The sequence below is a fragment of the Loxodonta africana genome, chromosome 13 (assembly GCF_030014295.1).
Source record: "Loxodonta africana isolate mLoxAfr1 chromosome 13, mLoxAfr1.hap2, whole genome shotgun sequence".
Classification (NCBI taxonomy): domain Eukaryota; kingdom Metazoa; phylum Chordata; class Mammalia; order Proboscidea; family Elephantidae; genus Loxodonta; species Loxodonta africana.
The window spans coordinates 16812772-16831598 of NC_087354.1; the positions used below are offsets into that span (position 1 = coordinate 16812772).

General features: G+C 42.6%; 1 protein-coding gene across 1 annotated transcript; it reads right to left on the minus strand.

The window, feature by feature from the left end:
- Nucleotides 1–2395: 2395 nt before the first annotated feature.
- Nucleotides 2396–17876, minus strand: ARRDC4 (arrestin domain containing 4). The gene is made up of 8 exons (XM_003413905.4): nt 17515–17876; nt 12230–12296; nt 11828–11975; nt 9771–9873; nt 8366–8622; nt 7529–7691; nt 5616–5770; nt 2396–5233 (listed from the first exon to the last, which is right to left on the minus strand). Exons 1-8 carry the CDS (start codon nt 17819–17821, stop codon nt 5177–5179), a joined length of 1257 nt encoding a protein of 418 aa, XP_003413953.2. The 5' UTR covers nt 17822–17876; the 3' UTR covers nt 2396–5176.
- Nucleotides 17877–18827: the final 951 nt, after the last annotated feature.

Genomic DNA, 18827 nt, shown 5'->3' on the forward strand with positions numbered 1-18827 from the left:
ACTGAGCAGGGATGAAATCTCCTATTTGCGAACACAGAAATAGTTCTACCAAAGAAAGAGTTCATGGTAAATTCCATCATAGGAACATTCTGGAAATTGGCACTAGCTTTGTTACTTCATCACTGACAGATTCCTGTCTGGTTTTAGGTAAAAGTTCCTTAGGTTTGTGTGTAACCGCTCCTGTAAGCGTGCGTCTGTCTAGAAAGTTTTAATAGCCTTAGCAAGTAGGCCCATGGCGCTATAACATTATTTTACTAACAAGCGTGTGTTTTGTAGTTTAATACACTTCTCAGCTTCCCAATGTGCTTTTCATCTCAGACATTAAGAGAGGAGATTGTGAAAGAAGGGAATTGGAGACAGGAAAAAGGGAAAAACTCAAAATTTAACAAACACACAAGGTGAAGGTAGTTTCTTTTCTGTGTAATTTATATCCATGTTTATCAGACTCAGAGGCTGGTAAGATATAATAGCCCAAGGCAGTTTCTCCTCAGGCTTCAATTTCATCACAGGTGTGTCTTGCTACTTACAATGCGGTAGCTTGCTATGTAAAGGCAAAATACTTTTGGGACTCTGACAATTTAAAAACATGTTCCTAGAAATTTGTGTATTAAAAAAATGCCTTTATATATTTTCTATAGAAAAGATAGTTCTTAAATGCAAAATGAAATTATTTACAACGGTATCATGTACTTCAAATGACACATAAATGTTACATGTTTCATTTGCAAATTGCAAAATGAAATTTTAGTAATCAGTTTCTGTTTCTATCAGAATGTCTCTGCTGAAATAAAAAGGAACAAACTATTGAAACATGCAAGAACTTGCATGAATCTTAAGGGTGTTATGCTGAGTGAAAAAAACATCCTCAAAGGGTTACGTACTGCATGATTCCATTTACATAGCATTCTTAAAATGACAAAATTATAGACGAGGGACAGATCAGTCAGGGGTTAGGGAGAGGGAAGGAGGAAGGGTGGACTACAAAGGGGCGGCTTGCAGGACTTTGTGCTGATGGAAGTTTTGTATCTTGACCGTGGTGGTGATAATATGTTTAACCCATGTGATAAAATATCATAGAATACACACAAAAACATACAAAAGAAAGATGAGTGCATGCAAACACTGCTGAAATCCAAGTAAGGTCTGAAGTCCAATTATTATATGTATTGTGCCAATATCAGCTTCCTGATTTTAATAACGTACTATAGTTGTACACATCCTGTTAGCAGAACTTGGGTAAGGGGTACACAACAGGGCCTGTCTACTATTCCTGCAACTTCTTGTCAGTCTGTAATTACTTCAAAACAAAAAGTCAGAAACAAATGCTCTGTTGAAGAAAGGATTCCAGCTACTAACTAAATATACTCAGGCAACAACTGGGCTCAAGACTGGTGTCTTTCAGGAGGCAGGGCTTTTAGATATAACTGCTGAACGCTCTTCCGTATGGGGTCTGTAACTCTTATGCTGTGTAACTTTAAGCAATTACTGTTTCCATATTTTCTCTTAAAGTTGTAGAATCAAGAAATTTTAGAGCTAGGAGGGACCTTATAAAGAATGTAGGCCAAACTCTCAGGTTACTCCTCTTTGGGCTTTGGTATTCTCATTTGTAATGTGAGGGCTTTGTCCTAGATTCTTTGTATTGGCTTGCCTCGTTCTAAATTTTATAACCAACAGCGTCACAATATAAACTACAAAGAGAGCATTTCAGCTGTTAAACATTAATGGTGACTTTATAAATTTTGCATTAATATTTATTGCAGGAGACAAACATCTCAATGAGTTTATGTTGACGGCACCCGTGGTCGCAGAAACACCGTATTTATCACGGAACACCACTGCACATGTTATAAACACTCGGAGAGAAAACGACCAGGACGAATTTTTAGAGCTTGGCTGAGGGTTACAGTTTTCCTGGACAGAGAGCCCGGGCAGTTCCCTGGAGACCGTATACCACCACATTGCTTTTCTCCACTTGAATATTTGCGTAGAAGGGGAGCGTTTTCTCAGCATGGGTCCACCGACTGCACATCAAACCTACTACATCAGTCCAGGAGAGATCCTGGCCTAACACTACAACTCGGGAAGTTTTACAGAGTTAGACATTACCATTTGAGAACAAATGAAGATCCGCTGTCTCCGTGATCAATATGGCTTAAGCTTATTTATTCATCTCCTTTTCTTCCTGGAATGCTAAAAACTGATTACCTTGGGGAAACTGAGCCCACAACAGAAACAATTTCAGAATCCCTGGGGCTGTGCCTTGCCTTGTGAAAGCACAAAAGGATCTTAACAGCAGGAACATTTTATGTTTTTTTGGTATTGATTTCCCTGAAGTCTCGTAACAATTTAAATCCTAGTTTTTAAAAAAGAAAAAGGAAACTAGCAACTCACAGCATCAGAGTAATCATTTTATTAACAAAAGGAACCCATGGGGTTCAAACAAGAGTACAAAATACAATCTTTATTTTTCCCCCTGTGGGTTAAATTGTTACATTTTTAATAATAAAAATAAAAAAAAAGCTTTCATAGTTAACTTATGAAAAACAAAACCCCTGCCTAGTTTTCTTATTGTGCAAAACAAAAACATCAAAAGTAAAGTTTTGCCCACGGAAGGATTTTGTGTGCCAAAAGATGCACGTTTTCATTTTCAAAATGTTTGCAGCAAAAAGAAAATTCTAAGGCCACGGTTTCTTTGCAAATTAAACAAGAGCAGTAGCGGGAGAAACAGGCAAATAACAGCAGCTAAATGTTTACTATTCACTCCCAAGTATTCCTTGCTCCAATGCAGGATTTTCTCCATTCATAAAATAACTTCCTGACTAAAGTAAGAAGGTATTTAGTACAGTTTCAGCTGGCTGCTTCAGGTGAGGTGCACCAGTATCAGCTCAACAAGGCAAGCCAGCCTTTCTTAGCTGTTCTAGGTGCTGCTACCCAGCGGGTCTCCTTCCATTTTGTGGGAGCACCGCATGATTCTCTAATAAAGATGACAAAACAATTCCGGAGGAGTCCATTGAGTAGTTGCTTTTCTACGCAAAGCCAAATCCTGAAGTGTTCTCTCCCTCTGTATTTAGGAGGTTTCTTTGACTTTGTTTGGTATCAGGGAGTTGAAGAGTGTCTCCGCAAGGCATGTAAACCACAACTTAGATGAAGTAAAAAATAGCTGAAGAGATTCTTTTTTTAAAGTAAAAATAAAATGGTTTAGACAGCACTTAAATAAATGTAACTGTTTCGAACCATACAAACAAGCAAAGAAAAACAACAATTAAAAAAACTCACTAAAAACCAGAGATGGGAGCGAGTTTTGCGACAGTGTCAGTGCCAGAAAGAAGTACTGGTGCTGAGAGTTTCACAGGCTGGCTTTACACAGTGGTTTCAAGGAGAGAAGTGCTCACAACGCTTCCGTGATTGTAGAGAAGAGAGCCATGTCCCGAAGGGGGAAAAGCCTACGTCTGCCTAATGTTTGTAGAAAAATCCCTGATCGAATGGCTAATTTTTAAATACAAAATTTAACCATAGAAGAACTTCTCTATCTTGAACTGAATATACTGCCTGAAAGAAAAGTAAGTTATTCTGTGGAGTGGAGCACACAGCATTCGGCATGGGAAGCACCAGGGTTTTTAGATCAAACCTTAGGACAAACCAAAGCCCTTGGAGGACCCAAAGCCTCCATTGTGGGAATCCCTACCTCCCAGAAATGCTCTCAGCTCACACCACCAACAGATTAAAGGAAAAGCAAGTGACAGTGTGACCACGAATCGAATGGGGAGAGGGGCACAGTAAGAACACTGCTTAGACTCTGAGCAGCAACACAATTCTTTTGGTCTGAATATCCTGAGAGAAAATGATAATAAAAAATATTGCACTAAAACAAAGAAGAAAATCACAGTTTCAATAGAATTACTAAAGAATCAGAAAAACAATGTACAAAGTGACTGCCATTAGTACCCTTATGTCTGTGGACAGAAATCAAATTTGCGTCCTTTTCAATGGTATTTCTACCCCCTTTTCACTCTGCCTTTTTTTTTTTTTTTTTTGGAACAACCTTAGGTGTACCTATACTTAATTCCACTTAATGTTAACTTTATAGGTTTTCCCTTGGTCCACTTTCAGATTTCAGGATGGGTTAGACTGTTGCTGCCAAGTAGCAGAAACACCAAAGGAGACTTATCAGGTGTATAGTTCCAAAAACATAGCTGATAACCCCACTGGGAAAAAAAAAAAAACACCCCTGGAGGTAGGCTAAAAAAAACAAAACAAAAAAAAAGGCTTTTTTTGGACTCCACAGGTATCAAGTCATCTTGAAGATACAACCTTTTCCCCTCCTCTTTTTGCAATGTGCTTCTAGGTAAGGAAGATTCGAGGAAAATATCCGTTAAAGTGCTCAAAGGGGATAAAAAATCAAGTCTTCAACAAAACATGTTTTCATCCTCAAATTCATCCTGTCTTTCCCCTTTGAACAAGCTTTTCAAGGAACCCTTTCTTGGTTTCATAATACTGTACAGCCAATTTATGATCTACATCTTAAGATACCACTGAAAGTGTGAAAATCGTGTTACTTCATTAGGACCTCATGCAACCGTAAACTTGAGAAAAGGATTCTTGCCAGGGTTTCAATCCTATGGAGCATGGTAAGAAATCAGGAAGACCCTGAAACCTGAGGGTTGCATTTTGTATTTAAAGCAGGCCAGGCTCCTAGTCACGTGCACCCCTGTGCCACCACATTCTCCACAACCAAGTCTCCTTCCAACAAGTCCATATTGCCTTCAAGTTTAGGATACTTTGCTCCACCTTGAGAAACCTTTTAAAGGTTTACTTGCGTAGTGTTTCCACCATATACGCAGGCTACTTTCTGGTGGGTCAGCGCAGGCACCCTCACCCCGCCACTTACTCTATCACCATCAAGACTTCCACTGCATTCTGCGATTTGTCACATCTTCATCCCACTATCTTACAGGGGTGTGACGACCATCACACAGACTTGTGACGACCACCATATAAACTGGTGCGACGATCCTGTTTGCCCATGGAAAGCTCACATATTCTTTAATTTTTCTCGCCTTCAGTCTTGGTATTCATTCATGTTCTTAAGTCATCCTTTCCTCCTACTCCTCCAGAAAGGCAGGAGGAAAGAACAACGTTGTAATATGATGATGAACACAGTGATTCTGATATCTGTTCAGAGAATGAATGAAACAGGCTGGGTTTCTTCTACATCACTAGGATGTGGGTCAACCTGTGAAAAAGAACAGACCACTGTGGCATTCTTTAAAATGATTTGATTTCCTATTTTTAATTATATGATGGTTATAAACCCACCCAGTTGCTTAGAACCTGTTATTAAGAAGTCCCAGTAGGCCGCTTATGTTCTCTGTAATCCATGGCCATATAAAACACGTTAAAGGCAATCAGTCCATGTAACAGTCGGAGCACGCCATAAATCACAGGGTAAATATTACAAAATGTGGCGGATGGACCAGTGGCAATCTTTCACCACTGTGAGAATTTTGTATGTGTCCCCTGCTAATTATGAGTCAGGAACGGGCACTTTCATGAATGAAGGGCAGCAAATGATTATTGACAAACAGCACAGCAAAAGTCTCATTTACTTTGTTTACCTCTGAATAAAGAGGCGGAGGTTGAAACCGGAATTCCTGTATGCAGGCGAACATAGGACAGCATGTTTCTCCCTCACAACTAGGGGGCTGAGGGTAAGGAGGGTTGTGCCTCGAGAATTCCTCCTCTGATACCACATCTGCATAATTTGGTGGTGCTGAAACAGAAACGGAGTTGAATCCAAGAAGTCCGTGCAAACCTGATTACAGCTATCTAAGATACAACTATCAATCTCATCTTGTCCTGAGCAAATGAGAAAGAAGGAAACCAAAGATGCAGAGAAGAAATCAGTCTACAGGGCTGACAGTCTACTTGAACCACAGCTATATCTACCTAACCCTAACCCTAACCCTAACCCTAACCCTGAGCACAGAAGAACTAGATTGTGCCTGGTTATCACTAACGACCGTTCTGATCAGGGCCACGATAGATGGATCCTGACAGAAGGGGAGAAAAATGTGTAACAGAATTTCAACTCTTAAAAAGTCCAGATCTACTGGACCAGTTGAGACTAGAGGATTCTCAGAAACTATCTCCCTGAGATATTCCATAAACCTTGAACTGAAACTACTCCTGAGGGCACCTTTTAGCTAAATAACAGACTGGCTCACAAAATAAAGAATATGACCAGTGAGTAACACACAGTTTTAAAAAATCATCTAATGGGAACAAATGGTCAACAATTACTCTAAAGCAAAGATGAAGGGGTAAGGGGACAGGGAAACCAGACTACGAAAGCAAAACATCCGAAGGGAATTACTGTATTTGTTATGGAAATAACGCACACCTTCTACATTTGTCTGCCAGCCACACCATCAGCCCTGGAGGTATTTTCCCAAGCTCACTAAGTTAATTAATTTTTTCTTAGAGCAACAGTCGGAAGAGGATTGGCATGGTGGCGCTGGTGAGGGTGCCTCATCGGGGGAGGGGAGGGCACAGCCAGCAAACACAGAAGGCGTGCATTACTTTCGTAAAAATACGATAATGAGAATGTTAAAATGTTATGAAAAATATAGCCGAAGTCTCTGAACAATTTGTGTACTAATTGTTAAATGAGAACCTAATTGGCTGTATAAACTTTCACTGAAGACACAATATTATTTTCTAAAAAGTTGATTAATTACATTAATCTTTTTGGAACTCTTAGAAAAACAAAACTAAGCTAAATTTGAAGATAAAAGAATATTTTTTCCGTTTAATTAGCGAACTTTTGTGCCCATGCCAACAATAAATATTTAATGTTATTAGCTGCCATTGAATTGATTCCAGCTCATGGCAACCCCATAGATTCTGGTTTTATAAAACTACTATTAACAATGAGTATATCTATTCTTTGAGACACGTATGTGTTACGGTTTACGGAAATAAACGTCCCTGAAATGTGGCTACAGAGAGTGCATAACACTCTATACTTTGATTGTGACAAATTTATATCATTGTACTATTTAAACAGTAATCAGGAGACGTGGATTTATTCCTGGATCTGCCACGGGCAGCTTTCTGTACTGGATTAAACTCCCAAGACTCTTTCAGGAATACTGTTTTATGATTTTTTGTAGTAATAATCGTAGTAGCAGCAGTAGTTAACATTTGAACACTGACTAAGTAACTTCTTAGCCAGGTAACCAGTTCCCATTGAGTCAGTTCTAACTCATGGTGACCCCACGTGGTGTCAGAGTAGAACTGTGCTCAATGGGGTTTTCAAGGCTGTGACCTTTTGGAAGCAGATTGCCAGGTCTTTCTTCTGGGGCACCTCCAGGTGGATTCAAACCACCAACCTTTCAATTAGTAGTTGACCACTTAGCTGTGTGTGCCACCCAGGGACTCCAGCAATCAATATCTGCATGCTTACTAAGTAACTTGGTAGGTGCACTATATGCAAAAGTTCACTGTGAAAGAACTTCAGACAACTTACCTTCAGGCTGTTCTGGCAGGGTCAATGTCAACCAGCTCATATCCACGCTGAATTGGCTGGCGATGCTGGAGTTTCTGCTGCCAAAGCCATTATATGGGACTGTGCCAATCACTAAAGGCAGCTCCAGCATCAATTTTTTAGCACCAGGAATGTGAATGTACACCTAAAATGGCACAGAAATTAAAAAAGAAAGATGGAGATGTAAGTTCAACCTCCTCGTTGATGGTCCAAAAGTTTCGTTTTTCACAGAAACAACTGCTTTTGTCACCTGCCACCCCAACTGGAAATTGTGCTGGCCACACAAAATGAAGAGCAAGCAAAATGAAGAGCACACAAAATGTAGTGAATGCTCTGTGCCAGGGAACTGTGGCCTTACCATATGCACTGTAAGTGGGCATGGCCTATCTAGTGTTGTCGTTGTATGCCGTTGATTCCGACTCATATCGAGCCAATGGGACAGAGTAGAACTGCCCCACCGGTTTCCTAAGTTGTAATCTTTAGGGGAACAGATTGCCAGGTCTTTTCTCCTGCAGACCCACCGGCAGGTTCGAACTGCCAACCTTTTGGTTAGCAGCCAAAAACTTAACCATTGTGCCACCAGGAAATTAAGTATATGTCTTTAACAAGCATCCATTAAGGTACCTCAATATTTTTATGCTATTTAATTAAATACTTTTGAGGGATAGTTTTTGACTGAAAAAAGGGCCAATCTTCATATATTACATAATTTTGTGTAATGTTGATATAATATGGCATTTTTTAACTTATTCACGGTAACATGGCACCTGCTATCGTTCAATTCTACATATTTTTAATTTCAGGGGGCACTGTGCTTACAGCTAAGGAGTAGTCCACTCGGATAATGCAGCAATCCAGGATAGATGGGGTAACAGGTGGGATCTTCAGGGTCTTCCCATTCCACGTGTCTGTGCTCCCAGAAGCGATGTGGTTTCCTCGCACGTTGGCAACCATTTGACGGACGGTCTTTGTTTTTCCACTGGCCAAATATGTCTGGGTTTGGAAAATGGCAGCTTTGGGGACAATCAGACGAGAGGAACAATTCTCTATTTCTGCATAGATTGGAATAGCTTCTCCTAAAAGGAAAACAAAACCACAGTGGATGCAGAGACCTTTCAAAAATTTCTCATCAAAGTGGAATCCTGCCATTACCAATTAAAGCTGAAAGGGCCCAACACTACTTTACCAAATACAGAAGCTCCGATGGAAAATTTACATTGTAAATCTGAGTCAGAGAAATAAAAATCACCTTGGGGTTTTGGCAGATACTATTTTCTCTTTGTTATATTATTCCTTTTTCTAATGTACCAATATCAGATTAGTAATTCTAAAGGTACGTAAACGACTACTATCTACATAAATTAAGACATACAAATAAATGATTTAGTACTATGTTAAGTATAAAAGATCACTAACAAACTCATTACCCAGAACCCAGTGCCGTCATTAAAAAAAAAAAAATTAAAATCTGTCCAACAGGAGAACAAAGTCTTTGCCTTTAATGAACTGCTAATGTTAAGGCATAAACAAAGCAATGGGTGGACTGGGCAAGTCTGACGATATCACACATGCACCCCATACCATATTGCACCATGCTCAGTTGCAGCAAGCCAAGCCTAGAATGGGGGCACCCCATACCATATTGCACCATGCTCATCTGCAGCAAGCCAAGCCTAGAATGGGGGCACCCCATACCATATTGCACCATGCTCATCTGCAGCAAGCCAAGCCTAGAATGGGGGCACCCCATACCATATTGCACCATGCTCATTTGCAGCAAGCCAAGCCTAGAATGGGGGCCGGATCCACTGTAGGGCATCGGGCCCTTTACAAACGGTAATTCTAGTATCAATCTGAATGTCATGATTGTTAAATATTCTACACTCCAGTCCCATATACTTATGTATCTCAAGCCAGCACAGAATCAGAATGCCTGACGGTATTTTCATACAATAGCTTTCTTCTCAGCAACCTCCTCGGAACATTCCTTTCCAATATTTAAATAAAATGCTGGCATTTTCCCACTCCTCCAGCTTTACTTTTAGTCAGTAAAGTAACAAGATTAAAGTCAGAAATACCAGGAGTTTTATCTGATATTTAAAACAAAAAATTTTATTATTATTCATGTTTTAAAATAACATACTTCGTCACTATTGAAATCACTTAAAATTTAGCTCATAAAACAAATGATTCTCCCACTTGGACTGGTCAATGTTCTCCTTACCGTTACAGTATCCCTTTCTTTCAATTCTGGCGCTCAGCGAGACTGGACCAGAGGTGAAAAACCAACAGCCAACCATCTTCTCTTGAGTTTTCAATACAGGAGTCTTGAAAATTTCAAAGAATAAAATTAAACCACTCTAGTGAACTCACAGAACTTAAAATTTTATAACTCTTTACAGATGAAACATTTACCAAAAAACAAACCAAACTTTCTTACCTGCATGTAACATATTAGGCAAAATACCTTAAGAGCTTTAACAGTCATTCCCATTTTAGGAAAAATAAGGTGAATTTTCAGATTTCAGTGAACACACTGATGCCATCCTCTTTTACCCTATAGTCTTTACATTTCTAAGGAACGATATAACATTCCTTAAAAAAGCAATCAAAAACTGTATTAGTAGCTATTAACATGCCGGAACTACCTTTTTTTTTTTTTTAAGGTTTTATGTGTAGATCAGGTGAAAGGAGAAATGATATAAAAATCAGTAATTAGAGAGGATTATCATATTCATTTTGGAATCATTGTTTTTTAAAATGTGTAAAAAGCAAATAGCCTTATTTTTCTTCAAAATTCACCACCAGGCAGACATTTCAAGGGTCCTTAATTTAAATACGGATTTTTTTTTTTTTTTTTTTGGTATAACAGTAATGCACCAGCAGGCACAGTGTAACGGCTCTGAGAAGGCTATGGAAAACACCACCCTCCTTCTATTGTAGTATCCGGAGATGGGACACAGGTTTAAAATGCTCCATTTATAGGCCACATACACCAAAAGCTTACTATAAAACTCAAAGTTCCATGCAAGATTTTTTCCTTTCTTTATAAAAATAATAATGAAGGATAAATGGTATCTTTTCAGCAAAAAGAAAACTCATTTAAATCATTTGTCACAGCAGCCATAAAGCGTTTAGAGATATTTAACCTCCCAGTTCGAAGCAGTCTTTAAATATACAAGATACTTAGCCTCACTGATTTTCCAAAAGGGTTGTAAGTGGGTGTTAAAGTCACAGCTCTAAGCCAGGTCAGCTGGGTGCTGGCTGTTTTATAGTCCCAGTCCAGGGACCAGGCAGACCAGATCACAGAGCAGGATATGCTTGCTGTCTCTTCACCACCAAAGGTGAACCTTAAAGTCTATGTTTTTTAAATGTGAAAATACAGTTTAACAACTTTTAACTCTTGGCTTTTTCCTCATTTATAAAAACGCTGGGCAGCAAAAGCAACACCCGGTACTCAAGATACATCTTTTTGTCACATCACTGCCATGATGGAAAGTTTAAATTATCTCAGTATTTTCTACGAAGTCAAAAAATCATCATTCATATTTAAATGAAGACCCATTAGGTCCTCACAGCTATCAGGAAAGTACAAGGTATAATTTTATATTATTTCGATAATATGGGTTTAGATAAAAGAATCTAGCTCATTAGCACCCATCTTGCCTATTCTGTTGTTACTTATAGCCTGATCTTTCTTATCAGCCTACAGTCTTTCTGGTGATTACTAGAAGTTCAATGCTTTAATGTGGCCAAATCTGTCATAAGGAAATGAGAAGTGAAAGGATCGCCTCGGCAGCTGCGTGCACTTACTTAATGCTAGAAAATGACACGCCGAATGGCGGGATACATAGCATAATGGCCTGGGCCTCAATCACAGGCTGAGTGTGATTAATAGTCTTCCATAATTACTGTGCCTCAACCTGCTATTATTGAAGAGTTTAGAATATCACAGCCCTGTGAATGTGGCGCTCTGGTAAAAGTAACCACTCTCCGGGTGTGCATTATTATTATTAAGCCTTATTAATGCATTTCAAGCCTGTGTAACTTTTTGGCAAAAGCAGCCCCGCACAGCGGGGACATAATCAATAGTATTAACACACACGATTTGTAATTTGCCCAACCTAGTATCATGTATTTATAGCGGATGCCTATGGGTTATAAGACTGCCTTTTCAAGCCGTCAGAAAGTGACAGGCCAGAACTACACTAAATTGGCTAAATGAGCCTACCAGCATTGAAAGAAAAGAAGGAAGGAGGGAAGGAGGAAGGACGAACTTACTAATAGCGCTGGTGTATTGACATCAATGTGACTAATAACCTGGAGTTCCCGCTTCACACTCTGATCGGGGACCCTGGGTCGTTCCAAAACTGCCTTCACGCTGTACTGAATACTTCCATACTTTCCGGTGAACGAGGTTACCAAAGGTCTGAAACGAAGCAAACACATTTATCTACATGCTTAATTTTCTATGAAACAAAAAAGGGAAGAGCCCTTAGAATGCTGGTTTCGGTTTAGAAAGGGTCAGTCTACTTCGGGGTCAGTCTACTTCGGGGTCTGCCTATTTCAGGGCAATTGAGGATAAGTGTGCATGCCTCAGAGGCAGGAGAGAGCCAGCACCTACACAGCTGGACGGACACACCACAGGGAAAGAAACAGCAGAAGCTGCAGAGCTGCACTTACTCTGACGGAAGTCGAAAGCTGAATGGGAATTCATGTTTTCCAGGCTGCAACAGAACGATGCCTTCGCCTGCAAGAGAGATGACATTTTCTTTAACGACGGTTTACTATATATATTTATTTTTTACTATATGGTCGCTGTGAGTCAGCATTGACTCGATGGCAAGGGGGTTGGGTTTTGGTTTTTAGTATCAGATCAAGAATTCTCACAACTGAAATCTGATTTTTTTCAAGGAGGCTTTCCTGGTGGTAAGATTCAATATACTCCGAAAATTCATTAAACTGAGGTTTAGAGAATTAAAATTTGAATCTGTTTTTTACCAACCTTAATTAATTCCAAGAAACATTTACATATACATACACACACACAGACATTTTTAGAAACAACTGTTTTCTCACACTCTATCATACTAACATGAGATGCCAATATTAAAGTGGACCTGAAATCAATTTAGCAAAATGTACATCTATTTATCTTGCGGTATCCCACAAAAATTAGACTATATATTCTTTGGGCAGAGATGGAAAGGGAGGTGAAAACGTTTACTTGTGACATTACGAATATTGAGTATAACACAAAACAGACAAATCAAGAGGACAAGTTATCAGAGTCATATATTCACACTCCAGCTCCACTGACTAACACGGTGCCTTGGCAGTAAACTTGGCACATAGAGAGGTCTTTACCAAGCTGGGCCACGGCCCCTTCCTCTCACTATGGGTCAGCAGCTCCCTTTTATCTCATGCAGAGACTCATCACTGCTGGTGAGAAGCCAAACCACAGGTGTGGAAGGGAGCCCTTACGGCCCAAAGCCCTGCTGGGACCTCTGGTCAATGCGGGTAGACAACCTGTACAACTCAAACCCTAGGCAGGTGCTGGCTCCAAGGGCTGGTCAGGGGGCTCTCTCAAGACACTTATCAACTTATTTTTTGCTCACAGATTCAGGTTCAGGACTAAATTCCCTCTTTATGGGATGAAGAAGATGAAGAAAGGGCAGCAAAGACTGAGGACTTTCTCTGAGCTTTGTCTGGTCACCTGATACTAAAGTGAGCTTTTCGACCACCTTCATTCACTTAGTTTTTTTTTAAGGGAAAGAAATCATTAGTGAAAGGGCATTATTATTATTATTATTACTTAAATACTAGAGTTCTAAGATCTTAAATAATTCACTTAACATCTCAACCTTTCACTTCTAAAAACAGGACCACATCATTGGCCCAGTAAGTCTCCTGAATCTGTCCTCAATTTTCAATGTGTGATACATTAGAAGAAAAACAAAAAACACACTGTCCGTCACTTGAGTCCTTCAAGTAGAAATACCACTTAGGTAGGTGACTTGGAGGCAAAATGCATAAATCACAGGGACAGGAGACCACATTAAAGGACAGTGGTAGAGTGCATCCTGGGCTCAGGTGTGTTCAGGAGCTGCCCTGTAAGCCTCAGCACTCCTGTAACAGTGTTCAGGGAAGCTTCTCAACTTTATAGCCATCAAGTGAAAGGCTCGAGGCATTCCAATGCTTTTGAGAGAGCTGGGCTAAAGTTCTAATTTGTAACCACAGGAATGTAGATTTCATTTATGCGTTCAAATAAACAGTGCCCAGGCGTCAAGTGCTGTGGATATAAAATGAATAACTTCTATGCTCAAACAGACCAGCAGTAGGGGAGGAGGTATACAAGCCATCACCATAAGGTACTAGGGCCCAGCGCACCCACACGAGAACCACAGGGTGGGCCTGGTACCTTGAGGAGGATACCCTGGAAGCAGCGTTGGCATGGAGTCAAGCAGGAAGGGGTTCAGATGAAGGGACCAGCATGAGGAGGAGTATGCCAGGCATGTGTGGGGGACAGCCAGTCATCAGGATATTGAAAGAGGAGAGAGAAAGAGGTGAAGTTCCCTCTTCTTAGAGGAAACACATCAACATAGGAATTAATCATCTCAAAACATGAACAAAAGAGAAGCAATTGAGAAAGCTGATAAACATAGGTTATACCCAGAGGCACCTCAAGGGTCTGATGATCTACTTCCAAAAAACCAGCCACTGAAAACCCTAACGAGCCGTTCTACTTTGACACACGTGGGTTACCATGAGTCAGCATCGACTTCTCAGCAACTGGTTTTTATAGTACTTTGGAATCGAATCTTTCTTTTCTTTCCTTCCTATTAAAAAAAACCAAAACAAACCCATTGCCATCCAGCGGATTACAGAGCAGAGCTGCCCCATATTGTTTCCAAGAAGCGGCTGGTGGATTCAAACTGCTAACCTTTTGGTTAGCAGCCAAGCTCTTAACTACTGCACCACCAGGGCTCCTTCTTCCTAACTGAAAGGTTCAAAAGCTGAAATACCTGCCCATTTCTGCCTCTGCTCTCAGAGCCTTGGGCACTGAGGCCTACGATGTCACAGGGGGATGTTTCCTTCACTAAGTGGTCTTACAGCCAACGGTCTTTGCAGCCGTGGGAACCACATGACCACTGCAGAGGCAGACACTGGGGCTCAGGATGGGTGAATGAGCTGGGGGACAAGCAAGAAGTGAAGGCGGCTCTCGATCCTCTCTTGACTTTCCACTGCAACTACCTCAATAAAAATATGAAGAGAATCGATCATAGTGATCAGCTGGATTAGATCAGTGATGCCGGACAATTATTTGGGGAGATTTGAGAATAAATCCCAGGTTGACACTTCCCAGAAATCTGCATTCCCAAAAATCCTTTCAGGTGATTGAGACCCGGCCAGGTTTTAGAATTAAACGGTCCTGAGAATCTATGACTATGGGAAGTTGCTAACTTCTTTCAAGCTATAGATAATCATTTGTTGTTGGGTGTTGTCCAGTTGACTTTGACAGAGTAGAACTGCTCCATAGGGTTTTCCGGGCCCTGACGGCACAGTGGTTAAGCACTCAGCTGCTAACTAAAAGGTTGGCAGTTCGAACCTACCAGCCGTTCCACAAGAGAAAGATGTGACAGTGGCAGTCTGTTTTCATAAAGATTACAGCCTTGGAAATCCTATGGGGCAGTTCTACTCTGTCCTACAGGGTCGCTACGAGTTGAAATCGACTTGACGGCAACAACTAATCTTTACAGGAGCAGATTGCCAGGTCCTTCTCCCTCGGAAGTGCTGGGTGGGTTGAAACTGCCGACCTTTTGGTTAGTAGACTTTTTTTTCAGCAGCTGAGCATTTAACCATTGGACCACCAGGGCTCCTTATAGATAAAATATTAGGGGTAATTTCTTTTTCTTAATGAAATAAACTAAAACTATCATTTCTAAGTAAAATTATTATTTTTTTCAATGATACATTCTAAAATCAGTTAAGATTTTCAAACTAAGCTTAAACATTCTATTCCATTAATTAGAAAAATGAGACTTGACTGTCTATATAAAACTACATGTTATTGCAGATTTTGTCAAAGCAATTTTCATCGCAAATCTCAGGGTCACCTGTTATGTTAATCTTAAGTCTATTTACTCAGCCCCAAAGATAAGGAGTCCAAAGTCCTGGGCAAAAAACAATTTACTTCTCTGTTCCATGGCCCTTTACTCCAGTCGGCCATCTTGAAAATCTGTGCTGTCAGTCACCATTAAAAGGAGCCTTGGTGGTGCAGTGGTTATAGTGCTCAACTGCTAACTGAAAGGTCAGTGGTTCGAATGAAACCACCAGCCACTCCACGGGAGAAAGCTGTGGCAGTTTGCTTCCATTAAGATTTACAGCCTTGGATACTACACGGGGCAGTACCACTTTCTTAGAGGGTCGCTATGAGTTGAAATTGACTTGACAGCAGTGCATCTTTTTGTTTTTTCTATCACATTTGGCAGGCATGTGTGGGCTGATCCTGGAACCCATATCGATGAAAGGCAGGTAAGGCCTGTCACCTAACACACTGCTGTATTAATCCAAATGCTTCGGTTCTGAATACTTTTTTTCTCTCTGAAATTTTTTAATCACTCAGATTCTCATATACCTTGAGGACTCAAGTGTGGACAGCCTCCTTCTCCATAGTGGGACAAGACAAAACTACACGTACCATTGATCTTGTATGTATCATAGCAAATAAGTATATAGGTATAATACATTTCACTGTTCAAGGGTATAGGGTGTGTACCATTATCATTACATAGCCAAAAGCTGATGAGGCAGAAAAGTAAAAGTTTAAGTTTCCACTGACTCAAAGCAGACTAACACTCCAAGTATCTAATAATCATTCTAGTAGTTTCATGCTTAATGGAATTAATTTTTGCACCTAGTAGTAATTGAACACAAATGTTCTCACTTAGGCTTTTCCAAAAGTACCTACACTGGACTTCACCAGAATGGATGGGAAGGGTGATCTTTCCCCCAGGAACTATAACCATGCCCAGATCTCATTGTCTCTAAAGGGTTAACCAAACCCATTGCCCTTGATGGATTTCCACTCCTACAGACCCTACAGGACAGAGAACTACTCCATAAGGTTTCCAAGGAGAGGCTGGTGGATTTGAACTGCCGGCCATTTGGTTAGCAGCCAAGCTCTTAACCACTATGTCATGAGGGCTCCCGAGGGAAGAAAAAAAGAAAAGAGGATGCAAAAGAAACAAAAAGAAGGCAAGAGAAAATAAAAATGAAGAATGTAAGGTCAAGGCAGTGCTCTTAGTGGCCAACAGAAGAGGTACACCAAGCACAACAGCCAAGTCAAGAAACACTTCCTTTGAACTGATAACCCTCAGGAACTACTTCCCCTTTCCCAACAGTTGAGTTTTTGCTCATTCATCGTGAACCAAGACCGAGTGTTTAATATCAGGATGAGAAGAACTCCAGGCCCACAAAACGCTGGGCACCACTAAACGGAACCACACGGACTGCACACTATGTTTCCACTCTCCATCCCTTGTACCAGAAGGGACAGGACCTAGATCCCAAGATTCCAGACTGTCCATCACAGATTCCCATGGCAACGGCTCACTCCCTTCGCAGTCCTAGGAGGTGGTGGACGCCAGCAGCTAGTCAGGCCTCGGTGCGCCAGGGGTGGGGCGCCAGGTAGCGCCTCGCACCCACGCTGTGTGGCGTCCGGGGGGCTGTGAGGTGGGCGGTGCTGGCATTGTTACCCACCCCCCCAAACGGCGATCAAGCTGCGGCTCTGGCTACCCCATGGGCGGAAACCACCTCGGAACCGCGCCCGGCCCACCTGCCAGGTGGGCATTCCGCCGGCACGCCCCCTCCCAGAGTTAGGTTAGGGCTCCCCCAGCCCCTCCCCGAGGCATCCCCGGGGCATTCCCGCGGCCCGGCGGGGAGCCCGAGGCCGACGGCGCGCTCACCGGCTGGGGGCTCGTGGAGGCTCAGGCGCACGTTCAGGTACTCCACCTCCGAGGCGGCGGCCGGGGCAGCGGCGCTGGCCGAAGTAAGGGCGCCGGCGCTCGGGCCCCAGGAGGCGGTGGCGCGACCCTGGGCCTCCAGGCGCAGGGCGCGGAGGGTCACCGGCTCGGCAGCCTCCAGCAGCACGTGCCCCGCCACCGTCTCGCCGCTCGAGTAGGAGCCCTTGCGCTCATCCTCGAACACCAGACCCAGGCTCTTCACGCGGCCCTCGGAGCCCACGGCCGCCGCGGATCCCACCTCGCCGCCCATGTCGCCGGGCGACGCGGCCCCTTCCCACTGAGGTCGGCAGCGGCCCGGAGCCGGGATCGTGGGCAACGCGGCGCCGCTGTCACTGGCGCCCGCCGCACGGAGACGGCCGCCACCGCCTCTGTGCGGTCCACCTGGAGCTCCAGCGCGCCGTGGGCCCTGTTGCTTTAACAAACCCAGCCGGGACGAAAAAGGGGCCGGGTCAGCCCTCCCCTGGCGCGCGCCCATAGGTCAGCTGTGAGCCATGCGCCTTGCTGATTGGTTGTAAATGGCTACTGAGTCATTTCATTGGCGCCCCCAAACGCCGGCTGGCGCAGGAAGGCAATGCGTGATCAGAGAGTACTGGCCAATGGGGAGACGCAGGCGCGCACGTGCACAGGCCGCTTATTGGCTGGGGCAAGGCACCGTCCTGCGGCACGGACGAATAGAGAGGCGGTGCGCACATGTGGACAGACAGTGGGAAACAGTATCTGTCAGGGAGGGGCAGAGCCGGTTATCCCACGCTCAAGGCTTGTCAGTTGTTCCCATGGCTACGGACGGGGGCGGGGCTTCGAGCTGCTTGAAGGCTGTGTTCAAGAGTCATTGGGCTCACACCGCATCATGAAGTTACGGGTGGAACTGGCCCAACTTTGTGATTAGAATTGCAATGCTCTAGAGGGAATAGGTGCCCTGGAAAATGGAACTCGGTAGTACTTTTATATGAGATTTCGGGGTCGGCGGCATCGGAACTTTAATGAACAGCCTGGAATCTGCTAAACTTCCAGGCTCCTGAGCCCTGCCTCTCTCAGGTGGACCAAGGCCAGAATGTAGAATTTTCAGCCCGAGCAAGAGCAGCAGGCAAGAAGAATGAAGACTGCAGTTCTAGACCTGGTCCTACCCCTAAGCAGTTCTGCACACGTGGCTCATAGCCTCTTTAAGCTGCGAATGGCTGGAACTCTAATTCTTCCTGCTCTAAATAATGTTATGAGTCAGGTTGTATCAAAACAACATCTGTTACCTAAGTTTCTGC